Source organism: Amphichorda felina (genome assembly GCF_050947745.1).
Source record: "Amphichorda felina strain 45539 chromosome Unknown scaffold_1, whole genome shotgun sequence".
NCBI lineage: Eukaryota > Fungi > Ascomycota > Sordariomycetes > Hypocreales > Bionectriaceae > Amphichorda > Amphichorda felina.
In genome coordinates, this window is record NW_028145049.1 from 97633 (window position 1) to 122349 (window position 24717).

The window sequence follows — 24717 nt, forward strand, 5'->3', positions numbered from 1 at the left end:
CTATACTATCCTAATGCCACTGCTAAACAAATAGGTCGGTTACAGACTGGCTTCCCGTCGACCTTGCAAAACAGCATCATCAATCCTCCGTCCTCCCGCACTGGGTAGACGTTTACTTACTCGACAGGGCGGTAACACCGGGCAGCTCCTTGCCCTCGAGCAGCTCCAGGCTGGCACCGCCGCCGGTCGACACGTGGCTCAGCTTGTCCTCGACGCCGTACTTGGCCGCGACGGTAGCGGTGTCACCGCCGCCGATGATGACAATCTTGCCATCCTTCTGGACGCCGTCGACGACGGCATCGAGGGTCTCCTTGGTGCCAGTGGCGAACTTGTCAAACTCAAAGACACCGGCCGGGCCGTTCCAGAGGATAGTCTGGGCGTCGTTGATGGCCTCGCGGTAGAGCTTGATCGACTTCTCGCCGCAGTCGAGACCCATCCAGCCGTCGGGAATGCCATCGGCATCCGTGGCGTAGCCCACCTTGGCATCCTTGTCGAACTTGTCGGCAGTGATGTAGTCAACGGGGAGGACAACCTTGACGCCCTTCTGCTTGGCCTTGTCCATGAGGGAGGCGACCGTCTTGGATCCAGCCTCGTCGAAGAGCGAGCTACCAATAGGAATGTTGTAGAGCGTCTTCTTGAAGGTGAAGGCCATGCCGCCGCAGATGATGAGCGTGTCGACCTTGTCGAGCAGGTTGTCGATGAGCTGGATCTTGTCCGAGACCTTGGCGCCGCCCAGGATGGCCAGGAAGGGGCGCTTGGGCGACTCGAGGGCCTTAGCAAAGTAGTCGAGCTCCTTCTTCATGAGGAACCCGGCGGCCTTCTGGGGGAGCTCAACGCCCACCATGGACGAGTGGGCGCGGTGGGCGGTGCCAAAGGCGTCGTCTGCGTCCTGTTAGCCACTGGGACTCAAATTATCGTCCGGGGAAGATCAAATCATACTGATGAAGACATCGCCCAGGGCAGTCAGGCCCTTGCGGAACTCCTCGACCTTGGCCTTGTCGGCCTTGACCTTGTTGCCGTCCTTATCCTTGGAGCTGCCCTCCTCCTCGATGTGGAAGCGCAGGTTCTCGAGCAGGACGACAGCGCCGTTGTCGGCCTTGGAGACGATGCCCTCGACCTCCGGGCCGACGCAGTCGGGCGCAAAGGTGACGGGCTTGCCGAGCAGCTTCTCGAGCTCGGGGACGACAGGCTTCAGCGAATACTTGGGGTTGGGGGAGCCGTTGGGGCGGCCCAGGTGGGACATGAGGACGACGGCCTTGGCGCCATTGTCGATAGCGTACTTGATGGTAGGCAGGGCGCCAACGATGCGCTGGTTGTTGGTGATGTTCTTGTTCTCGTCGAGGGGCACGTTGAAGTCAACCTGCGACGACGGTTAGCCGTCTCCCGTGTCTCACACCAACATACAATTCTGTTGGGCGGCGCTGCGCGCCGTGACGATGCTCCCTGTCATAGCCCCTCCATTGACCATGGCGGGGTACCAGAAAGAGGCAGCAAGCTGTCACATAGGGGGAAAACTCACCCGAATCAGCACCCGCTTGTCCTTGAGATCGACATCGGTGATGGAGAGCTTATTGGCGAGAGACATTTTGCCTGCTAATTGACGCGTAGCCGTAGAAAAAGATAGTATGATTCTTAGGAATTGGTGGATGGTTGAGCTAGGAGGGCGGGTAATATGGCGGGGGAAAAGAACGCAAGCACCTGGGGGGAGCTCTGGTGGATGACGGTTTGGCCGTGGTGGGGTCCTCGTTGAGCTTGTTGCTAGGCGGCGGCTTCGGCAAAAATTGCAGAGTGACGTGACTGTTGCGCTTGTTGACTCTCGACGGTCTGGTAGCCGTCGAACTGCCAGCCTCATAGCACTTCAAGCGCTACAAGTACTTGTGCTACGGCTGCGTATGGAGACACGGCCGCGGCTCCCGCCTCGACTTAGCAGGGCGGGCAATCCGATGGCCCTGTGAAAATCACTCATGATTGGCGCTGGGACGTTGTCGTCGTCTCCGACTTCTGGCGACAGGCGGACCAAGTTCCCTTGATCATGCCTACCTCCCTGCTCTAGCCGAGGCCACGATATGCTTCCGGATGTGCGAGTCCCCGGGTCCCGGGAGAAGCAGTTTCGCTATGGTCGCCTATGCATTTGATCCAAAAGATGGTAATATTTGTTGGTAGTAATATCTAGGTAACCACTCAACCACTGCCTCGCCCATTATTATCTACACCACAAACAAAGAAAAAAGAATGTGACATTTCGGAACCTACTCCAGACGCCAGACTGCAAAGACAGACCCAAACCGCGTAAGTGTGCGCAAGAGCAAAAGGACAAGGGAACGGCATCCCGACCAACGCCGTTCACAATGCCGTCGGATGACCGTCTTCCATGATGCAAAATAATGCGACCGACTTCTCGCTCGAGCCGATAATGGCCCGCTTCTACCCGGAATCTCGAAACATGGTTATGAAATTCTCAACACAGAATTCTCGATTTAGTCGGAGGAGTTGGTAAGGGACAGGTACGCAGTCCAGGCGATACCGATGGTGGAGACAAACGGCTGGGTAAAGAGTCAGTAGAGCTCGGGCAATGAATGGCTTGCACAATCAAAGGCAACTCACCAGCTGGAACTGGACGGGCATAAGACGAAAGTTGACAATCTGCACTGCCGGCCAGACGATGAAGTTGGCCTTGAGCGTGGGGATGTACATGTCGCGCAGCTTGCTGCTAACGGCCCTCCTCCCACCACCCTCGGCAACGGTCATGGTGGTGAAGAAGATGACGAGACCAATGGGCGCAAAGATGAACTGGTCAAAGGCGACTCGCTTCATGGCGGGGCCAAAGGCGCTCGTCTTGCTGATGGGAAAGATGCGCTCGAGGAACTTGAACCACTTGAACTGGATGGGGGCCATGCAGAAACCATAGGCCATGAAGCGGGTGAGACGCTCAAAGTCGAACGGGGGAGGGCCCTGTTGGCCGGGCAGGAAGCCGCGCTCAAAGTGGGAGGTCTTACGGTCGAGGTCGGCAATCTCAATGGAGGCGTCGTCGCGCTTGGAGAGACCATCAGTCTTGCGGTTCGCTCGTAGACGGACAGAGGTGATGGTCTGGGCAACTGTGTCGGCGATTCCACCGAGGATGGCGTTGGTGACCATCATGGTCATAACTTTTTAGTTGTCAGCTCACGTTGGCAGGCTGTCATTTCAAGCCACGGCACGTACTCGGTCGCTCGTCATAGTAGGAGTTGAACCTCGCCGTCAATCGGGCGACGAGGGCCATTTCGATAAGGAGAACAATGGTATGAAGGAGAGGCTGTAAGAGAAAGAAGGTGTGTTAGTCAATCTTGCCGTCGTCACTGCAGTCACCGTCGTCGCCGGGTTGTTGAATGATTGTGACGGGGGTGTAGCATGGTTCAGGATTGAAGGCTCTGTGGAGTGTGGCGAGAGATGGTCTCCAGCAGCGACCGTAAGGAATGAATGGCGCAGGAAACGGGGAGAGTGTATGGGGAGACACGTACGATGCGGCCGAAGATGAACTTCTCGTTGACGGTGCGCACGATGCGTCGCCTGCTGAGCTCCCACGACATTCTGACGGCGTTCTAATGTCTGTCCTCGATGACAGGGGCGGGTTAATACTGTAGGCACCGAGCGATGATCTGGCGAAAAGTGGTCGATTGTGATCGATGACGACAGATTCCACAGGCGCCTCCGCCAAGCGGTGTGGTCACGGTAGCACTGTAACAAGCCGTTGACACCCAGGACAGAGGATGGAGGAGGGGAAGCAGGCTGCGATGCGAAGTTGACGAGCGCTGAAGTTGTGCAGAATAGAAGGTAGTTGAGTAGATTCACGGCAGGAGGACGGGAAGGCCAGCAGGGACTTGCATGAGGAGGACGAGTGCCATCAGCGTCCCGGGGCCCCGATGGTGCCGGCCAAGAGGAGCAGGTGAGCATGCGCCAACCTTGCCGTGGGCACTGGAACAGCGCCCAGGGAGCTCCTGCTGGACGCACCCACCCACTCAGTGCGGCAGTGCGCCCCAGGACCCCCACAACGCGGCACCTGACGGGTCGGGTCCCTGTCCTTCCCTTGCCCTTCAGGCTTTCGGCGTTCGCCATGTCTAGGTAGGCCCTTGGGGAGAGTTGACCGTCTCTGTCTGTGTCTCTGATGCCGACGTCGGCCTTTTCCTTTCCAGGCCCTCAGGTTCAACCACAGCCATCCAGCCAGTCAACGCCAACCATCCAGCCGCTGAAACAGTCGGTGCCTCGCTGTTGCATGAGAGTTTCGCCAGCAAACGATTCATATTCCCACCTTATGGCATATTGATTTAGTTTGTACTTTCACAGTTCTCCTTTCACAAAGCTTACGCTGATCGCACTGGTACACATTGTCCTGATACCAAGTCTCACGTACCCTATAGCAGGCCGTTTGGATGAGCACCGCTAGAGAGCTTGACGACAACACAGTCCTAACATGCATACCCCATTCGGTAACAATACCCGTAATACTCGCACATCCGGAGTCCTTGTCATTTTTGAACTCCTGGGGCCATGCTCCGCCATTGGTGGCCGATCCATGCACAGCCAATGTGGTCACGATGGTGGGAATGGTAAAGTTGAGCCGCGCGGCTAGTTCCATTTCACCAGCACTATCCGTACTCGTACAACTTCGTCCCGAAAAGATCAGGGGACCGAGAGATGGACAAAATCTGCCATCTAGTCAGGTATTTTCAGATATTCTCTAAAATTTTTACAGCTATAGACGCAACGGCAAGTTTGCTCAAGCGTTCGCGGCTCTGTTGCCAACTTCTATATTTAGGATGACCTCCAAATTTCTAATTTAATGCTGCCCTGACTTTGCCAGGTGCTACTTTGGTATAGTCAGTTCTAGGTAGAATTATGGTAAATTCAATTTCTAATGTGCTTTTCATCTGCTCTCAGGTAACCAACACTAAATCTTATATGGAGTGTTTACATAGGTAGAGTACGGGATTATTACTCGAATTCTTTTACCGACGGTTACGCTCACCGTAACCACGGCGCCACTTTCATACCTAGACAACCCGATTTACACAAACCAGTCACCAGATGCGTTCCTCTAACGAGGCAACTATCGAATTAGACCTATCAGCATGTTTTTCTGGATGTAGGATAATAGCGCTAGTGGTTTTAATATTGCAGAGGCCTGTTCGGCCCTACTCGCAATAGCTTATAGTTCCCATATTATCCATAATTATCACAATCCAAACAAGAATTGGTCTAGTGGCGCAATGGCCGCGCGTTGCTTTCCGGTGGCAAAGGTTCCAGGTTCGAGTCCTGGCTAGATCGTTCGGATCTCTTTTTTTGCACTTTCCAACACCTACCCCATCGACTTCTATTATATTTTTGGTCTTCTGTCCATGTAAATTGTTATTGTTAATGACGAGGCCGAAAGAAGCCATCCTATTGGGTCGTCAAGGAGAGGATTACCAGGTTTACAAGGCACTTCTTCAAGTAACAGGGTACGCAACTTTTATTGTTTCTAGATTGACATCATTAAAAGAGAGAGAGAAGACACCATATCGTTCAACATTGCCCATTCATAAACAACATCAACATTATGACTCCCGATTCAAGCCAAAGCGATTCGGACCGGTTCTTCAACCAGGTCGAACACCAGGTCAAAGGATTAAATGCGACGCCATGCATCAAGGTCACCAAATGGTTCAGCCGTATTGAAAAGCAATCGCCAGTGGAAGAGCCAGATCATCTTAGCTGGCATTATGCCGGGTACAGGGAATTCATGCAGTCGTGTAGTTTTTGGAGATCGGAAAATGCAATGTCATCGAAATGGTGAGAGATTCGAGGCCAGGGATAGCGGCGTCGCCGCCTAAGCTATGCCGTCCTCCGTCGTAGTTATTGCTCAATGGCGCGTCCGCTCCTTGCCAAGGGTCGCGGACGTTATAGGTGGAGTGCGCCCACGTCAGAAATGCTCTTCTGCTTCTTGTGGCCGCCGTTCAAGATCTCGCCCACAGCCTTGCGTTTCGTGGACACCGGGTCAAGCGGGCTACGAGCCAGGTCACTAAGTTGCTTCTTGTGACGCCTGACGGGTGTCAAGGGTACGCCGGCGGTATCGAAGCGGTCCGATCTGATGCCCCTGAGGGCGGTGCTGTTGTAGGGTCCACTGAAGTCGAGCGAGTCTTGAGTCGCCTGGTTGCGGATCATCAGCTGGGAGTTGACCTGGTTGCGCCGGAAAGCTCCAACAGTGGCGGGATTAAGATGCGACAAGACATCGGCGTCGCTGGAGGCCGTAGTTGGTCGCATAGGGGTAGATGACGGTTGAAGAGTCTTGTCGCCATCCTCGTCATTGGAAGAGTAATCGTCATCCAGGTCAAGGAAGTCGGACACTTTGAGGCCCGTTTCAGGATCGGCATCAGAATCTCTGGGGCCTAAGGGATCATCGCCATCCAAGCTAGTTGGGCTATGGTCCGCAGCCTGGAGGGCAAGCATGTCTTCCCACTCCTCTCCAGTCAAGTTGTTCATGAACATATTCGAGGTCAAGGAGTCAAACATCAGACCGGCGCCGTTGCCGGTCAGAGGCGACATCTGATTACCCATCTGCTGGAAAACGTGGAGAGCCTCGTTGTGGAATGCCTCGGGGGACAGGTCGAAACCGCGGGTATCGGGAGTAAAGATGATCATCTTGCCAGTCTTGGTATCGAACACACCAATGGGCTTCCCATCGAGCATGTTCAGCTCAAAGCTGGAAACACGCGGCTGATCTTTCTTGCGTCTAACAGGGGCACCGCCATCCGAGTCGGACTCTGACGCCTCTTCCTCCTCCACAGAAGGACGTCTAGTTTTCCGGCGAATTGGCGGTTCGGGAAACTCGTCATCTTCGGTGGTTTCGCCATCGGCTGTGGATAACAGGTTAGTGTCACTCTGGCAAAGGTCCCGCGTGTCTGGCAGGACTCACACTCGTATCCATCCAGGTCGTTCGGGGAGGCCATGTCGTCCTCCATGCGGGGCGAAGGGTCCTCGTTATTGTGTGATGCCAATGATTCCGCAATGGCAGCTACCGTTTGACGGTCAAATTGATCTGTGACACCATCCGCTTCCGATTCATTCTCAAAATATCCGGGGTACAGCGCAGTGTGGTCCCAGAAAGAGTCAGAGGCCGAGGACTCATCCCATTCGTTTTCAATTTGTCGACGGAAGCTGGGATCAAGAGTGGACTGGTCGACGAATATGTCGGGGTACATTTCAGCGTGATCGTCCTCCGTCGAATCGGAAGACGAGCCATCGTCGTCGTCTGAAGGGACATCGAAGCGCACGCGCCTAGGGTTGTCGAAGTGGGTCTGGTAGTCATAGCCGTCACTGGTGGGAACGTCGGCCGGGTCAGACTTAATGCCAGACCAGCTTCCGTCATCGTCGTCAGAGTCATCGTTAGCGGTCACAGAGCCGCCCTCATCGTCATTGTCGTCATCAGAGTCATCATCGTCTCCATCATGGTCCCATTCCTCAATGGTACTCAATCGCGGTCGAGGAGTCGAGGGCGGGCTGGGAGTGGTCTCACCCATCATAGCCCGCTCCTCGACCGCAAAAACATCCTCGTCGTCATCCTCGTCGTCACTGATATCGTCGACGCCCGAGTAGTTGTCATTGTCATTTGAGGAGAGGTCAAATGTGGATGTGGAGGCGACGGAGGCACGGCGCCCCTTGGTGGCCTTTACGGCGGTTGCAGGGGCAGCTCGGCGACCGTTTCGGTTTGACATGGCGTAAAATATGCAGGGGGCCGAGACTCAATTTTGGTATGTGGGATGGAGCTGCAGATCTGGCCGCCGTGCAAGCAGCGGTGAGATGGTCCGCGTGTGGGGTACAGTATCAATAACGACGGTACCGACAGGGCGTAAAAAGGAAGGGTATGGGTCGAGTCCCGTAGAAAAACTTTAGAAGTTGATTCGAAGGCTGGCTGTTTCGGATTGAACAGTTCTTGGAAGGCTTGGGTAAGGCACGTTTGCCGGGACGTGCTTGTTGGGTGGTGGGTGTCGAGAGTGAGGTCGAAGCCGGGAGGGATGTCGTTCAGATACGGAAAAGCCCCTCTCGTCAAAGGCGAAGATAAATCGCGGAAAATACAGTTGTATCTCAGAGACAGGCCTTCAAAGAGGGCACCCGAAAGGCGGCAGCGGGGCGCCGGGAAAGCTTGTGTTGAAACTTCGTCGTGTAGTCGTGGTTGAATTGCTCGTGAACTGCTGGACTGCGAGCCCAGAGGATCCGGGCCCGCAGTGGGCGTTTACAGTTCAGCGACGGCCGAAGGCATCTTGACTCGACGAAGTTTGTATTAGAGTTGTTCTCTGGTGGTCTTTTTGTTGGACAGGTCGACTTCGTTGTCTTGGAGTTGGTTTGGCTGGTGATGGAGTAGAAGGAAGGGAAGGGAAGGGGAGCATGAGCAGAAGAGGTCGTCAACGCTTTTTTTTTTGCCAGTGGAGTCTCGCGGGTCCTGATTCGCCGCCGGGGCCACTGTCCAGAACCCACCCAGCAGCCACTACCGCTAGCTTGGAGCTCTCACCACCCACCGTCCCCAACTGCCAGTGCTGCCAGTGGCGCCACCTATTACTAGGTACCTAGTCTGCTACGGCGATTACGCTCTGAGGCTACGAAGTAGGTGCCAAAAGCATTTTCCTCGAGCGCCCCTCCGTGGGGCAGCCACCCGCTGGACTACACCCCCCCTAGAGTCGGTTGGACTATCTACGTGGCGGCCTGAGGAGAATGCGCGCAGGTTACGAGAGTACTCGTACTGGCGGGGCCACCCTCAATCAACGGAGCACAATTGGCAAGCAGACGCAGTTAAGGTCTAAATCGTTAAGCCGTGTCTTCAGTCACCGCCATTTGACACAGGCTGCCAGGCTGCGATTGGTGCTGACTGCTGAACCGTCGTCATGACGCACCCGGCGCCGACAGGGTCTTGCGAGTGCGGAGGCGCTAGGCAATGCAGGCATTGGACACGTAGGTAATAATAATAATGTGACTTGCAGATGCAGCTGGTTTACCCAGCGGGTATTACATGGTACCTTCTGCATTCATACAAGACAAATTCAGGAACCACGCGATATCCATCGCATGAGCACGGGCCCTGAGAGACAGCAAGGTTGGATGTTCTTTGGAGTTCTCGAGTCTCGACGCTGCTGACGCATGGCGTGTTCACCAGTGGAGCTGCCCGCCCCACCGTGGGCTGAGGGGTGACCTCGAAAAAAGCCATCGTGAGTCTCGTCAAGGAGAAAGCTCGTGTTCGCCATTGTTCAGGAGTCTATCGGTCCAGAGTGTCAACATGGTTACATGTCCTTCTCGGTGGCTGCCGGCGTTCCGTCAAGAGGCGCTCAACATAATGCGAGGAAAATGTCCGCATATGCGAGGTGGTATGAAACACCGAAATCAGGGTCCTGTTCTCTGTGGAGACGCAAATGTTACCCTGCACCTCCACCCCGAGATAGACGAACAGTCACAGTGCCAAGTTTGACAATGAGTAATTTTGCTCACCAGGGGCGAGGGGCGAAACTGAGATGGCATGCACTACGTAGGAATACTTGGGCCAAGAATGGTTTCTCGGAGAAGTCGGTTCCCTCTGCTGGTTCAGGCTAAAAATCATCAGAAGCTTGCACCAGCCGACTCGGTGTGCAAGATTCAACATTGTAATAACTCTACAACAAATGCGGGGACATGGTGCCACGGCGCTCGCACTCTCCAGCCGACCCTCTCAGGGATTTATCGGTGTTGCTCAACTTCTTTGCTGGAGCCTCGTTTTGGGCTCAATGGCATAGCAAGCCCGAGATTAGAAGTGACTAATTGAATGTGCAACATGGAAGTCTGAGTCACCAGGTATAGACTCATCTTTGGGGCGGCTTTGGGGCGGAACAAGACTGGGATCGTCGATCTCGATGGGAGTCAATTGGTATGGAGCACGATGCCTGAGGCAAGCGGATTATTGCTGATGCAAAGTTTGAGGAGTCTGGATTTCAACGTTCACTCTGGAGGTGGAACGCCGGAACGCAAAACGGAAAACGGACAAACCTACCTGGCCAAAGTCGTTGGAGTTTGCGGCAAAAGGCGCTTAACAGCCGCGCATGGTGGAGCACTTATCCGGATGGACGATGATGGATCTGCATGCGAGTCCCAATCAGTACTAGTGGGCTGCGGTTGCCCGGCCAGCGCATTGCCAACTGTGGTAAAAAGCCGTAAACAGGGATCCTAACTGTACATAACGCGCGTGAACGGTGAATCTCATCTCCACCATCTCCAGTCCACGTTTTCCGCGGACGACATCCAGAAGACACCATCTCTTAGTGCCTCGAACATGGATGCGCCAAGTCGATCTACCCACAACCTCTTCGAGGTCTACTTGCGCCTGAGGCCGCCTCCACCAGGCGGTTCTGGCGGTGAGCGCATCCTTACCGTCGAGCCCCCCGAGACTAGCGATGAGGAGCAACGAAGGGAGGTTTCCGGTCCGTCGCATATTACCCTGAATCCTCCGACCGACCGCCGCCGCGCAATCGAAAAGTTCGCCTTCACGCGTGTCTTCGAGGAGGACGCATCGCAGCTCGACGTCTTCCACTGCGCCGAGGTGGTCCCTCTGGTCGAGGGTGTGCTGGCGCCCAGTGGAGGAGAAGGGACCGATGCTATGGTTGCGACATTGGGAGTCACAGGCTCGGGAAAGGTGCGCTTCAACCAGAGTAAAGTCCGGATGGATTGGGGTGCTAATTCGGACAGACACACACAATTCTAGGCTCTAAGAGCCAGCGCGGCCTGACCCAACTCGCCCTCGACGTCCTGTTTCGCTCCATCGGCCAAAACATGCTCGATGGCTGCGACCTTACTGCTGCTACCGAATCCCTCCAGGCATCCGACCCCTCAGAGGCCGCTCTTGTGCCTGCGTCGCTCTTCATCGACGCCGTCTATGGGGACCCTTCACAGGGCGCTCGATCTCGAGCCACCACACCCATGATTGTACGACAGTCTCCGCCACCAGTAATACCCTGCACATTCCCCAGCTCTCCGCCTTCGAGCCCGAAAAGTGTTCGGCTTGTCAGCGAAGAACGCGAGATGCTTCGACTCAAGGAGTGCTAGCAACGCTCTCAACAGTCCCTGACCTCATCGCGGCCTAGTACCACTACCACTCCCTCAATTCTGCCCAAGCGGGTGTCCCGGCCCCCTAAGCACTTTATGAATCTCACCACTGCTACTCGTGTCAAGAATGTTGCTAAAGAAAGTATCAAGGGCGAGTCACACGGCTTCATGTCACCGCCACCAGCGAGGCGCAACCTCCAACGTCCCTCAGCTCTACCACAAACACCCGACGTCAGCAACATCAACCTGTCGTGCGATCCGTCTGCTGAGTACGTTATTGTCGTCTCCATGTACGAGGTCCACAACGACCGCATCTACGATCTTCTCGCCCCGCCCGTCAAGTCGACGGCTTCCAAAGACGTTCGCCGCCGTCCTCTTCTTTTCAAATCCACTGAGCAGTCCCCCGACCGCAAGATCGTGGCCGGTCTGCGTAAAATTATCTGCGGCAGCTTCAAGGAAGCCACCATGGTCCTCGAAGCCGGTCTTCAGGAGAGAAGGGTGACCGGAACCGGGAGCAACAGCACATCCAGTCGGAGCCATGGTTTCTTCAGTTTCGAAGTCAAGAAGCGCATACGAAGTCGTCGTCCTGGGCCATGGGGTGGAAGCAGGCTCACCATTGTGGATCTTGCGGGCAGCGAGCGAGCACGAGACGCTAAGACGGCCGGTGCCACATTGGTGGAGGCTGGGAAAATCAACGAGAGCTTGATGTATCTGGGACAGTGCCTCCAAACCCAGAGTGAAGTCGGGAATTCAAGCAAGGTGAGGCCGCCCCGAAGGTTTTGGTCTCAGACACGCATGCTCACAACAAGTAAACAGCCAAACATTGTTCCCTACCGGCAGTGCAAGCTCACGGAACTCCTCTTCTCTAACTCTTTCCCCTCTTCGTCTGCCACATCTCAGTCCCAAGCTCCCCGTCGTAATCCGCAACGAGGCGTAATGATCGTCACCGCCGACCCTGTAGGCGATTTCAACGCTACCTCTCAGATCCTCCGATACGGCGCTCTCGCTCGCGAGGTGACGGTCCCTCGCATCCCGTCCATTACGGCAACAATCCTGGCAAACGCACCTACAAACCCCGCTCGCCCACTTAGCCCAGCCCACACCCACCATCCCCGGCCGTTTGTCCCTCCAGGAAGCACCGGATCCTACAGGAATGTGACGCCGGACGAGCGTACAACCATGGAGCTGGCCGCGCTTGAGATTGCGCGCTTGAGTGATGATATCGACCACCTGCGCGAAGATCTCGAGCACCAGACAGAAGCCCGCATGACTGCTGAGGCTCACCTCTTGTCTATGGAGGACCGTTTACTGGATCTCGAAGCTGCCATCCGGGATGACTGTGCTTCTGAGTTTGAAGAGCGTCTTGCCATGGAACTCTCCCGTTTCAAGGCATCTCTCGCCGAGGAGCAGGAGCGCAATGACGAGCACTGGGATAGGAAGGTTGATGTGCTCGAGCGTGGACTCGACCCATCACTCGATGATGGCGACGGCGATAAGGAGAACATCCTTGTTGAGAATCTCGAGGAAGAGGTCGAGCGGCTGCGGCACGAGAATGCCATCCTCAGGCGTGAGCTTACCGGCCGCAGCCCCAGCAAACGTCGACCGCTGGAGGAACGCGAAGACTACGCCTCGTCACCCCAGGGCTCGCCATCCAAGCCCGACACACCTGGGGGGGTCACCAACCTGGGCCGTAAGATGGAGCGAATGCGTCTTAGCAACGCCAGTGCCACCAGCAGCGGAAGCCCCAAGAAGAACCGGCGTTTAGGGAACAAGAAATGGGAGTATGAGGAGGACTCGTGCTAGGATTACTGACCTTTCCTCTACAATCTTATGAACTTGATGGTGGAACTTTGTTGGTATGATGTGGGATGATTTTGAGTTTTGGCGAATACCCGATATGATGTGCTCATGTTGTTTGGATGTTGGTTGGTTATTAATTTTTGTTTTTGGCGAGGTGCCCGATTTCTAGATCTAGTTTAGCATGTAATAACTGATTTTATTTTCGTTTCATTTCGAGCTGTCTGTTCCGAAAGAGCTGACCTGAGTTGTGTCCTCCTGTGTTAGCGAATGTTCTTGTGATGATATACAAGTGTACATCGAACGAAGCCATCACGTTGGTGCGTACTCGTATGCAGTGTTGTGGAGTCAGGTGCCACACCGATGCCCAGATACGCTCCTGTTTCGACCCCAATATGATCTTTCGTAGTTCTCTAGCCAGATTCTTGCTATTTGGGGCATTACTAGTTGCCATCTCCTGCGTTTTGTCACCTGTCTTGCCCGGTATCCGTCAAAGGCTTGTCCGAGCTGAGACTTCGTGATGAGAGTGATGTGGGCACTGAGCTGGCTATGGATGTGGAGGACTTTTGTAGTAAAATGGAAACCGTCGAGTGTTGGCATCTTGAGGATCAAATCGAACCAACTGTACCCCTGCAGAACTAGGAATCGTTTGGTGATGTTGATGTGTATTAAGTATAAATTGGTCTTGGGTAAGACACTAGGACAATATATGAAGAAAACCGCTGAAGACATTATGTACTCGTAAATGGCCCTATAAAACTTCCTCCTTCAGATGCTCTAGTTATTGGCTCCACTCGGTGTGTAGTATTCGTGAACATTGTAGCCGCCCTGCTGATGGCTAGGCCCCGCCCGCTCTGGCCCCTTGCCCTTCTCGCTGGTCACCTCGCCTGGCGTATCATAAGTCGTCATGGGGCTGGGCGTCCGATCCTGCAGAGAAATTTCCTGAAGCTCCTCGGGATTGGCAGAAGCGCGTGTCATCACCGGCTGCGGGACTGCCATGTACTGGCCCTGCTGCTGCGGCTGCTGCTGTTGCGAGGGGGCGCCGGCCTGCTGAGGGAGTTGCTGCCAGCCCTGCGCAGGAGGGCCCCAGTACGAGGCCGGGTTGACGACCATGACGAACCTCTTGGCGGCGTTATGCTTGGACGTGTCGATGCAGGCGATGACGAAGAGGACGAAGTAGATGACGAAGAGGAGGCAGGTAATGGCAGAGATGGCAATCCACAATGCCCTCTTACTGCTCCAATTGTCGTCGCAGTCCTCGCTGTAGTATCTATCGTCGTAGTCGCAGTCGCCGTAGACGTGACTTACGCTACTGTAGATCGCTTCGAAACTGCCAATAATGGCGGCGGAAAGCCATAGGATGAGGCACGCGGCGACTTGGCCGCCGGGGTGGATTCCCGACTGCCACTTGTGGACGGCTCGAACGGTGAGCTCAGACGCGCTCCAAATCAGGGCCATGACAGGCTACAGATGAACGATGTTAGAGGTTTCCTTGGGAAATGAACAAGTAGACGAGGCTTACAATTGGGGAGCCAATAGCCGCTAGGTACGATTCATCGGCGGAGATGAAGGAGAGGGCCATTCCCAGACCGGCGATGGAGAGGACGACGGCAAGGGCGTGGAGACCCGACTTGGTGGTCGCCCGGAACTTGTTCTCGGGGGCCGGGGGTGCTGGAATGGTCTGAGGATAGTATCCGGTCTGGGGCTGGGTGTAGGCCGCCTGGTTGTACCCATATTGTTGGTAGCTCTGGTAGGGCTGTCCGTAGGCGTTGGGGTACTGGGCGTAGTAGCCACCAGTCGCCTGGGTCGTTGGGTCTGCGGGCTGATGAGCAGCAGAGGGCTGATCTGGTGTAGTAGACGCCTGGGCGGCGACTGGCACGTCAGCCGGTGCCTCAACTGGCTGGTGGTTTTCGGCCATGGGGTTCGAGTCGGCAGGAGATGGGCGGGAGGCCTGAGTGTCTCGGACTGGTGGATAAGTAGTCAGGAGTCGGGTGGTGGCGTGTTGTAGAAGACGAAACAGAAGGAAGCAAAATAACGAAGCGCGGACGAGATGGAGTAGCGAGCAGTGAATATAAACGAGTGACGGTGGGGGCAAAACAGGCAACGACCGACAAGTGGTGACGATTCGAGGAATTTTCTTACTGGCGAAGGAAAACGTCTGCTCTTGGTGTCGAGAGCTTGGGGATGGATTTGGACTGTGCCTCTGCTCCACGGGCCATGCCTTCCCAGAAGGGAATGGCCCGAACGGGTACTCCAGAATCCAGGCACAGCAGTCGTGGCTTAGTACAGGCTCATTCATTGGTCTCTTGGTGGGCATTGCGGAGTCTCGGAGCAAACTATTGGCTTGCCTTACGATGATGCTTTTTTTATGCCTAAGGGGTTGTGGAGTCTGGAACGGCCGAGCAGCGCTGCGCCTGTCACGAGCCTCTGAAATGAACCATCGCGTCGGACTCAAAGACACCAGCTGGCGTATCGCTCATGCCGGTACTGGATTTCGGAGTTTTACGAGCGATGATGCGAACAAGATCGCCGACTGAAAGCCGAGGCAGCTTCTTTCTCTTTCTTTTTGCTTCCCGTTCCTTTTTACATCGCTTTGCTTAACTTAATTAGCCACCGACAGCAAGACCCGCCACCGTGAATACCAGGTTTCATGACTGTCATCTCCTCCATGGCCACTAGGCAGCTTCGCCGCAACCGCACTATTATCGTCTGGGGTCTGAAGTCCTGTACCCACTTAACCCGAATCCTCCTCGGGACTACGGCAGTCGCTGTTATGCAACGAGCATGTCCCTGGCTCCTTTCCAGTCCCAAGTCCGGTTTGATGCTCCAAACGCCGTTGCTCATTGATTGACCTTGATATGCTAGCTTTATCGCAACCTTCTTCTGAACCCTTCTTGACCGTTATTCTCTCTGTAAGATGGCAAAAAGACCCATGACGCCCAGCATCACCGACTTCAACCACGGGTGCTCGGACAGCATGATGGTGACATAACCCACAAAGGGAATATACCCAAATACTGATCCGATAATATCCTTGCGGGCCAGATAGTCCTGCCCGCGCGCGTACAGCTCTGTGTCGTCGGCGGCGTTATTGTCGCCCTTGGTCAGGAGTTTGGCCTCGTCTCTGCGCGCGCATCTGGTCAGCTCGTTTGGGATCTACCCAGGGCTTTGAATGACTACGTACCCGGTGCCAAATTTGCGAACAATGCGGTGGACAATGGGAATGTCCTTGCCCTTGACGTTGTAGACCACCACCTCGCCCACGCTCGTCTCCTCCAGGAGGTTCCGATTCCACAGAAACAAGAGATCGCCACGCTGGAAGGCAGGCTCCATGGAGCCGGAGAGAACGACGACGATCGGTGACGGCGAGTCGGTCACAACGGAGAGACCTTTCCACATCTGCAGTGGGGGGGAATCCCCATGTCAGTCACAATGTGCGAACAACGACGGAGAGGGCTAGCGCACCATAAAGGCCGTTGACAGGACGAGCGCAAAGTTCATAACCTGCGCGGCAATTTGCCGGGGGTTTCCTAGACCAGAGAACATGGTGGGCAATGTTTGTGCGTGCCGAAAGACGAGTCGCGAGGGGAGACCCTGGGAAGCCGCTTGGAGTCGATCGATGGGCGATTTGCGGAGCTGCGCGGGAAAAGGCAAGTAGGAGGTACGAATTGGCCGACTGGGTCCCGTGACGTTGGACGCGGGCTCGGGGGGCTTGTCGTTGTGAACTCGTCGTGTCTCGTCGTGGGATGGTGATGTGGCCTCCAAAGCTCTGGAGAATGAGCTGGAGGACATGTGGCGGCTGCGCACGGACCACCACCAACCAGCAACAGCGTGGCACCGAACTGAACTGCGCATCACAGTGTGTGTGCGTGCAGTGGTTCCCCACACGCCATCAGGAACCAGCAATGTCCAGGTTCAAGGTCAATTAAGTTCCAACTTGGAGCTCTCGATTCAGAAGGAGCAGTTTCTAATTCTCAAGAGGTTCTCATACTGTAGGGGCTCTCAAAATATACAATTAAACCATTTAAGTCGGGCCCCAGGTACGAGCGTGGATTGCACATGTCTGGCCGTTTCAAATGGTACAGCTACGCCAAAGCTTCTTCATCACTCGGGGCTTAGGGAGGGATGCTGGAGGGATAATTTTCTAGTATGTTGTAGTGACTAGTGAATTTGTACTGTCAATGATGCGTGTCGTAAAATGTTGTGCTCTGTCGTTGGCCTGAGTTCGAATAGTCAGCGCAATTGAGGTTCACATTCACAGGCTATCGAGTGAGCTCGCCCTATGGAGACCTACCTAAAGTGATTGACAATTAATCCAAACCAATTATTATCGTTTGAGGACCCTCATTTTTCATATTGTAGGTTCGGACAACGGCTAGATGGAACGCTCTACGAATAGTGGGGGGCGTCAACCACATACCCCAACTCCCTTCCCACTCCGAGGCCGCTCCGTCCTCTCCACTCCGAAACTGACCCCAGACCGGCCCCACTACCTCCGTTCAAGATTCCGGTAATACGAAGCTGAGTGAAAGATTTGCTCAGATATGTAGATAGAGGGAGCGCTGTAGCCCGTGTGGAGCAATTTCCAGCAGGCTAGCCTGACATGGTGCCTTCTGGGCTTTGTATCTTGGCAATACTATTTGTCGCTTTGTTCTGCTACTGCATTATCCGTGCTTAGGCTCACATCGTTTGCATTGGGCTATCTGTATGGGACCGGGGCCTGGCACCTTGGAGTGCCACAATTGCAAACACAAGAGGTAGCCTCTAGATCACATCAGCAACATTTCAAAAGTTAAATTCAGGTCCCAGTGGTATTTCAATTGACTAAACGATGGTTGGCAGATGGCGATGAGTGACGCTAGCTGGTGATGTCATGGACATCAACCAGCCGACACTTGAATCGCGCGATGTCGTCACCAGATGCGACAGCTCGATCAGAGTATAAAGAGATGGCTTCCTTGACCCCACCGTGGCATCTCGACTGATCGAACAACCAAAACTGAAAGAGCCCAACACACTATGACGGACAGCAACCAAACCAGCCAGCAGCCTGGCCTCGTCGGCGGTCACGCCCAGTACATCAAGGGTGCCACCGAGGTGAGCGCTGAGTTGAACTGCGACAACACCACATGCTGATTCTATCTCAGGCAGCCATTGGGAACATCAGCGGTTCCCAGGCGTGGAAGACATCGGGCGAGCAGGACATAGCGGCGGGCCTGTCCACCATGAGGAAGGCAGAGGAGAAGCGTGACCCATCCCAGGGCTACGGCAAGATCGAGGAGTTGGCGGGCAAGGCCACTGGTTGCGAGGGCATGAAGCACGAAGGTGCTGCCAGCAAGAGGGATTGATCAAGGGCCGAACAGAGAGTACCGTGTACGAGTACAGAGTGATGATCCAAAGACTGTCAACGACAATATCAAACAAACCCCATACGCAACTCTCGTCGATTGTCTCTGCCAGACTCCAAAGGTTGGGCAGCCATAATACCTATATGTGATGTAATAGAATCAATATTCATCTCCTTGTCTGTTGGTTAAGTTTGCTGGGGGGAATTGGGTCTCAATGATGGCACATATGACCATTGCCGCCGCGGTGATGAGACACCTGTCAGGGAATGGCGAATGCGGACGCCGCCGTGCGTGATTCTACTACAGCGTGAATGAAGAACCTTGGCCATGAACTTCATGGTCGGGCACCTGGCGTATCGCAAGGCTCACGGCCAATCATAGAGGAAGGCTAGGCGTTGTAGATACCCATCATGATAGGGCGTTCGAGCCTAGCCAGGCGACAAGCAGGACATGGCAGAGCGGCTACTCGCATAGTCGTGTATACACCCGTGTCATTGGTTGATATACCGGCCGTAGAGTCGCACAACGCATCTGTGGAAGAATCGAAATCGACAGGCTGAGGTCGGGCTTCTAGGGATGTTGGGATGGCCTAACCAGTGTGGTATGAGCTGGCGCCGTGGGCCCAAGCGAATTGATGCATTCGCTGGTGGTCATGTGCTAGTTTTCGACATCTGATGGGAGATTGGGCATCTCTGGTCACGCTGGGCACGATGGGCGCTCTAGGCATGGTAGTGCTGTGCTGTCCCTGGATGGCGTTACAAGGTTGGTCTGGCGATGATGCACTGTGGATGGTGCCTGAAGGTGAGGCGAACAGCGTGCACCCTTGGACGCCTTGGACATCGGCAGGTGCAACCCCGCGCAGTTGCTGCCCACTGATGTACGACGCTCAACACCACCGCCACCGCCTGGCGATGGCTACAAATATGCCACTGCTCAGCCGTGACTCTTCCTTTTCCCCCCTCCCTCCCTCCCCCCCCCCCTTCACTCACAACCAAAAGGGTCGCAAAGCTTCCACGAGGGTATCGTACGGTCCTGTGTTTTCGCCTTCACTGTCGAGAATACAGCCTCGGTATCCTGCCGCCCGGGCCCCGTCAATCTTTCTTGTGCGTCACTCACACTCGTTCCGCTCACCCACCTCCCACGCTCTTTTCGTTGCTCTCTAGTCAACTCGTTCAGCCGCGCGCCTCGTTTCCCTCTTGCGTGCTGCTGCTCGTCGCGTACCAAGTCGTTCGTTCTTTAGTTCACCACCGAATCAACCAACCGCCGCCGCCATGTTCAAGCGCTCCTACCGGTCGCAAGACCATTCCCAGAGTCGCGTGGACAAGGCTGCGAGACTGAAGAATAAGGGCTCCGCCCGCGATCCCACGAAGCTTTCGAAACTGCAGAGATCGCTCACCGAGCGTGACCCGTCGCTGGCCAATCCCACCAGCGGCAAGTCGGCTGCCCCTTCGCCCATCGTGACCCTCACCATCGGGCGCGAGGGCCGCCTCTTTGCGGCGCACGAGGATGTCCTGCGTCAGGCCCCCTTCTTCGAGGCTGCCTGCCGCGACCACTTCTTCGATGCGCAGAGTCGGAGGATCTCTCTCCCCGACGAAGAACCCGAGGTCTTCTCCGCCGTCCTCGAGTACCTCTACAAGGGTGACTACTACCCGCGCCTGATCCACAACAGGAAGCGCAACTCTTGGGAGCTCGAGGATAGCCCGCAAAACGCCGGACGAAGCCCTCGCCCGTCCCCCAACCCCAACCACGGAGGCGGCCAAGCCGCAGGCGGCGCCTCGCCCGACGCTGCCGTCTACCTGTCCAGCATCGGGGCCGACATCCTACGCGACACTGTCATCTACTGTGCCGCTGACCGCTACGGCCTCGAGGAGCTCAAGCGTCTGGCCTTGCGCAAGCAGGGGCTGCAGGCCGGCATCGATGTCGGCACCATCCTGCGGTCCGCCCAGTATGCCTACGCTCACACCCCCGACTCGGACAGCCGCCTGCGCGCTCATTACCTCGCCCTGATCATCCGCTGCCGCAAGACCTTCAAGCGCAGCGGCACCATGCAGGCCGAGATGGAGGCCGGCGGCACCAAGCTCTTCTTCGACCTGTTTGTCGCCATGTGCAACCACCTCGACGACGTCATTGACGTGACCAACGCGCGAACGCCAAAGACGGTCTGAGAGGCTCAGGTTGCGGCGAAGTCGCATGGCTGCCCACACACTCAGGTCAAACCCCGACTACGCCCCTGTTGAGAGTGGAGGAGGACGATGTCAGAGAATGAAGGCAGACTGAAGAGACGAAACCAAAAAAAAAAAAACCACTGAAAAACAAAAACGTTGAGGCAATGTTGGATGGAAAACTGCGGGGCACTTCGGAACGGCGTTGTTTGCTTTTCACGCTCCCTCTCATCAGATTGACGTTTACCATTTGGGAGTGTGTTTGTTTGGGTTACCACCACTCTACTTCTCGCGAAGGTTGGCCGACCAAAGTTTGATTGAGTATACGAGCTGAGAGGATCTTGCACGCCGTACACGAACCGCGGTCCTCTGCTCCTTATTTCCTTGTCTTTCAGCTCTTTCGGTACGGTTGTTTTTGTTTCCATCTTTACTTGGTATCTCAGCGCTGCTTTAAAACCCATCTCTGCTCGATACCCCTTTTCTCTCAGGGCGGCGATGTAAGGGCCGTTTCCATTCTGGCGTTATCTGGATTTTGCTTCGCTGGTCGATACATGACGAACTAGAATGGCAAACGGGAAGCAATGATGCCGACTCGTCTTCTTTCTATGGGGGTGTACCAGAATGATACCACCCAAGCAACAAACAAAAACACCCCCAGTCTCGGCAGGTCTTTTTGATAGGATTCCTTTTTTTTTTAGCTGTTTCTTTATTGCCCTCCGCGTTCAAGACTGGCGTTTTGAATTAGATCAGCGGACGAGGAACTGCACTTTTTTTCCGAATTCTGTTTGAAGGATGACGAGGGTGGATGGGTTTCGTGGCACCAGATGTGTCTATCCACGGGTTGGATGGCCCAGGCGCCAGGATGCTCTCTACCCCCTTTTCCAAGCCATCTCGCAACTTCTTATAAGAATGGCACCTCGCACACACAACCCCCACTGGACTACTGTATTTCCCTTTGTCACATCATGACTGTCACGGACGCTTCTTTTTTATGGGGAGAGAAGGCATGCGAGAATGGATGGACTGTATGGCTGGAGTGCGAGACGTTTCCCCGCCAAAGGGTGCGTCTTTTGATGATGATCTTGATGATTACCAGACCGAACAAGGATTGCCAGACGATCCTCCCTGGGCATCAAAGCTGTCAGGGTCTTTTTTTTGAGGTAATGAAAGTCGGCCGCCTCAAATATTGGCTTCCCGTCCTGTCTTGCGTGACGTGAATGCCCGCCCCATTATGCCTCATTTCTCCCACTCAACATCCAGCGACTGGAACGTCGCCTCCAGCTGGCCCTTGATGTCCTTGTTCGGCCGCGCCACCAGCACTCCCACCTCCACCTCCCACCCCTCACCGTCATTCTCGCCGTACACCCACGCAATCTCCCTCAGCGCCTGCTTCTCCCCCTTGGCGTTCACGTAGTACACCCACAGCGTCGTGCCGTCCTTCTCCAGGCTGATGGTCACGGGGGCCTTGCCCGCGGTGATGCCCTCCTCCAGCCCCGCGGGCGAGTCGGCGGGCAGCCCCGTGACGCTCCAGTCGGAGTAGCGGTCGCAGCACACGACGGACAGGCGCGGCCGGCCCTGGAAGAACTCGATGCCGGCCTTGATCCACTTGCGGGCCGGGGCGGAGGGGTGGGTGAAGGTGAGGAGGATGCCGGCCTGGTCGAACTGGGTGGTGTAGGGGCAGGTGAAGGAGATGGAGGCGGCGAGGAGGGAGAGGAGGGGGCCCTTGGAGTGGGGGCTGCTGGGAGCTGTGGTGTGTGTTAGTAGTGGTGAGTCTTTTTCTTCTCCTTCTTTCTTCTCTTGTTGGAGATTGATGGCTGTGATGCCTGGACGTACCGTTGCAGTCGTCGGTGGAAGGGGGCTTCCTCCAGAGATCAGTGTTGGGATCGGCGGCGAGGGTGAAGGGGAACTGCATGTTGGCTATTATTGGATGGATGAACTGGGACAAATGCTACTCTGAATGTCGTGAATAGATGGGCTGGGTGAGGTGAATGCTGAGGGTTTTAAGGACGACTATGTGAAGTATTACGGAGGTAAATACCCCCGCCGTCAGACTGCAAATAATCATGCATACACATATGATGTGCTCGTATTTGGTGGGGTTCAGCGCGGAACTTCCCCTTTGAGCGCGTCTATGAACGGTCTATTTCTATCTCTGTTCCGAACTATAGATCTAGACTAGTGTGCTACTATCTGCTAAGACACGGCCCGAATAGGTACTAGGCATACGCGGCGGGGACTTCTGCTCACAGCTTGGGGTGGGCAGTTTTGGGCGCACCTGGCTTCACCCTCTTGGACCACTCTTCATCAATCATGATCTGCTCGCGCCGTGTCTTCTTGTTCCAGTGGTCCTCGAATTCCTTCTTCTCCTGCCGCCAGCGCTCCAGCTCCGAGGATAGGTGCGCCGTGATGGCATCGGCGCACTCTGTGACCTTCTCCATGGCGACGAGGTGGCCGCAGTCGAAGAGCACCTCCTTGACCCGTCCGGCGCTGACACCGCCGCTGCCGCCGACTCCTGTGCCGGTGCGTTCCATCTTGCCCTGGCGCAGTATGGGAGTGGACAGCACCGACTTTTCCCCGAAGATGTACAGCACGCTGGGCCGCAGCTCAGGCAGCTGGCGGAACACCTTGAGGGGCTCCGGGCGGTAGAAGGGGTAGCCGGGATACTCCTCGTCGGCTATGGGGTCCCGGTCGACAAACTTCTCCCCCGGAGCGGGGTTGTACATGGGCCTGAGGAACGTGAACAGCTCCTGGTGCTTCGGGGTGGTGAGTGTGACGCGCCGGTCGGCGGCATCATCGGTCGGGTGAATCTCCGTGGGGAACTGACGGAGTCCGTACTGGATCCAGCGGTCGAGGACGCGCGGGTCCCATGCCTGGAAGAATTTGGTTCCCCTGAACCTCTCTGCCGCAGCCTCTCGGGATTCCCAGACATCTCTGCGAGTCGTGGATGCTATGGCAGGGGGGACGCTTCCATTTGGGACTTGGATGACGGGGTCGATGAGGACGAGGGATCTGAGCAGACGCGGGTGGGATAAAGAGAGTAATGATCTGAGAGAGAGAGTCAGTAATGTATACGCGGTGCGATAATAATAAATCAATGTCATTAATACAATTGAGTGCCGCCCATGCTGTGGCCAATGCCAACAATGGGGTGCGGCATGTCGTCTTGCTTCTGGTTGATCAGGTTCATCAAGTCTCTCGCATTGTCGGACCAGGTCGCTAGTGTCAAATTAGTACTATGCACTGCTTAAAGGGGCCATGTAGGTGAAACCCACGTTCATTTCCAAGAATCTTCTCATTGAGAACGCCCGACTGGCCTTGGTTCCAAATGTCGGCAATCCAGATTGATCTGATTCGGAAGCCTGCCTTTGAGGAACGTTTGTGGATCTCGTCCCACAGAGGCTCGTACATCTCCTAACGGGTTGTTAATACGCGTATCTATGGTACTGGAATCTCAGACGGGGAAACAAGAATCATCTCACCTTGGGAAAGCCATTGGCATGAGCCCCGATGATGGTAACGTCACCAGGTTTCGGGTCGGTGTTGTCCAGGGGAATGTACTGCTTCACCGACAGCTTCGGTTTGTCCGCGTCGCCATGAAGAGTTGCCCCAACGCATTCCCGAGTATGGGCACAGCTGACTGTGTGCTGGACAACCCGCCAGGGTGAGGATGTCCCTGTGGCCATGGTCCGCGTTGTCATCTGGGACATGAGAGATGGGCGTGTATTTATGCGCGGACGACAGAGCCGCAGCATGGCTGTGGGTGGTGTGTATCTGTCGGCTAGGGACAAGCAGATCATGTAAGCCTCGAACGGCGGGCTAGAGGCCGTTTTGAGCCTCTGGCCAATCCCCAGCCGTCATCGGACTAAGCGTTCTTGGTCTCGGGTATAATAGAAGATATGCCCGGATATAACTAGCGTTTTCCCTGTGAGATGATCAAGATGGGGGCTTCAGATGCTAGATTTGCACTTTTGCGCAGGAAAACCTCGGCACCTGTAGAGGCAGGGCCGGGGAACCTGGAAATAATAACACGTCGACAGTATACCCGCGCTTAATCCCGGCGTCAAATTATCAAGCGTGGGGGGATTGCATATTACCCCAGTTCCTCAACTATACTCCGTAGCAGACCAGATCTTCAAGAAGGAAATACGGAGGTGTTGAGGCTATTTACTAGTGCACACGCGTGTCGCATATACTTGAGCGGCCTCAATGATTCTGTTGTTTGTCTACTGCTATATATTTGCGGCTTGATATAATAAACAATAGCTTTGTTAAGCTCGGTTCCTTGCAAGGTAAGTAAGCAAACCACTTCCAGATTAGGTATGCTCATTAGTATGCTT

At 55.2% G+C, this 24717-nt stretch overlaps 10 protein-coding genes and 1 non-coding gene across 11 annotated transcripts; 4 read left to right on the plus strand and 7 right to left on the minus strand.

Moving 5' to 3' along the window:
- Positions 1-112: 112 nt before the first annotated feature.
- Positions 113-1585, minus strand: PGK1 (phosphoglycerate kinase; the record flags this gene model as incomplete). The annotated part of the gene is made up of 3 exons (XM_083189539.1): positions 113-882; positions 940-1360; positions 1520-1585. The coding sequence occupies 3 exons, from the start codon at positions 1583-1585 to the stop codon at positions 113-115; spliced, it is 1257 nt and encodes a 418-aa protein (XP_083053398.1).
- Positions 1586-2477: 892 nt separating this feature from the next.
- On the minus strand, positions 2478-3566 carry ACO1O0_000034 (Mpv17/PMP22 family protein; the record flags this gene model as incomplete). Its single annotated transcript, XM_083189540.1, has 4 exons — positions 2478-2543; positions 2605-3146; positions 3202-3292; positions 3498-3566. 4 exons carry the CDS (start codon positions 3564-3566, stop codon positions 2478-2480), a joined length of 768 nt encoding a protein of 255 aa, XP_083053399.1.
- Positions 3567-5229: 1663 nt separating this feature from the next.
- Positions 5230-5301, plus strand: ACO1O0_000035. The gene has a single exon. It is a non-coding gene; the product is annotated as a tRNA-Arg (tRNA).
- Positions 5302-5913: 612 nt separating this feature from the next.
- ACO1O0_000036 (uncharacterized protein) lies at positions 5914-7727 on the minus strand (the record flags this gene model as incomplete). Its single annotated transcript, XM_083189541.1, has 2 exons — positions 5914-6869; positions 6929-7727. The coding sequence occupies 2 exons, from the start codon at positions 7725-7727 to the stop codon at positions 5914-5916; spliced, it is 1755 nt and encodes a 584-aa protein (XP_083053400.1).
- Positions 7728-10303: 2576 nt separating this feature from the next.
- Positions 10304-12876, plus strand: ACO1O0_000037 (P-loop containing nucleoside triphosphate hydrolase protein; the record flags this gene model as incomplete). The annotated part of the gene is made up of 4 exons (XM_083189542.1): positions 10304-10663; positions 10717-10953; positions 11089-11832; positions 11890-12876. The coding sequence occupies 4 exons, from the start codon at positions 10304-10306 to the stop codon at positions 12874-12876; spliced, it is 2328 nt and encodes a 775-aa protein (XP_083053401.1).
- A 771-nt stretch (positions 12877-13647) lies between these two features.
- On the minus strand, positions 13648-14788 carry ACO1O0_000038 (uncharacterized protein; the record flags this gene model as incomplete). The annotated part of the gene is made up of 2 exons (XM_083189543.1): positions 13648-14334; positions 14393-14788. 2 exons carry the CDS (start codon positions 14786-14788, stop codon positions 13648-13650), a joined length of 1083 nt encoding a protein of 360 aa, XP_083053402.1.
- Positions 14789-15771: 983 nt separating this feature from the next.
- Positions 15772-16416, minus strand: SEC11 (signal peptidase complex catalytic subunit SEC11; the record flags this gene model as incomplete). The annotated part of the gene is made up of 3 exons (XM_083189544.1): positions 15772-15994; positions 16055-16269; positions 16336-16416. The coding sequence occupies 3 exons, from the start codon at positions 16414-16416 to the stop codon at positions 15772-15774; spliced, it is 519 nt and encodes a 172-aa protein (XP_083053403.1).
- A 1473-nt stretch (positions 16417-17889) lies between these two features.
- ACO1O0_000040 (uncharacterized protein) lies at positions 17890-18218 on the plus strand (the record flags this gene model as incomplete). The annotated part of the gene is made up of 2 exons (XM_083189545.1): positions 17890-17967; positions 18018-18218. The coding sequence occupies 2 exons, from the start codon at positions 17890-17892 to the stop codon at positions 18216-18218; spliced, it is 279 nt and encodes a 92-aa protein (XP_083053404.1).
- A 1271-nt stretch (positions 18219-19489) lies between these two features.
- Positions 19490-20383, plus strand: ACO1O0_000041 (BTB/POZ domain-containing protein; the record flags this gene model as incomplete). The annotated part of the gene is made up of 1 exon (XM_083189546.1): positions 19490-20383. One exon carries the CDS (start codon positions 19490-19492, stop codon positions 20381-20383), a length of 894 nt encoding a protein of 297 aa, XP_083053405.1.
- Positions 20384-21616: 1233 nt separating this feature from the next.
- ACO1O0_000042 (uncharacterized protein) lies at positions 21617-22292 on the minus strand (the record flags this gene model as incomplete). The annotated part of the gene is made up of 2 exons (XM_083189547.1): positions 21617-22125; positions 22214-22292. The coding sequence occupies 2 exons, from the start codon at positions 22290-22292 to the stop codon at positions 21617-21619; spliced, it is 588 nt and encodes a 195-aa protein (XP_083053406.1).
- Positions 22293-22623: 331 nt separating this feature from the next.
- Positions 22624-24087, minus strand: ACO1O0_000043 (Alpha/beta hydrolase family-domain-containing protein; the record flags this gene model as incomplete). Its single annotated transcript, XM_083189548.1, has 4 exons — positions 22624-23425; positions 23488-23596; positions 23653-23791; positions 23860-24087. 4 exons carry the CDS (start codon positions 24085-24087, stop codon positions 22624-22626), a joined length of 1278 nt encoding a protein of 425 aa, XP_083053407.1.
- Between the last annotated feature and the right edge of the window lie 630 nt (positions 24088-24717).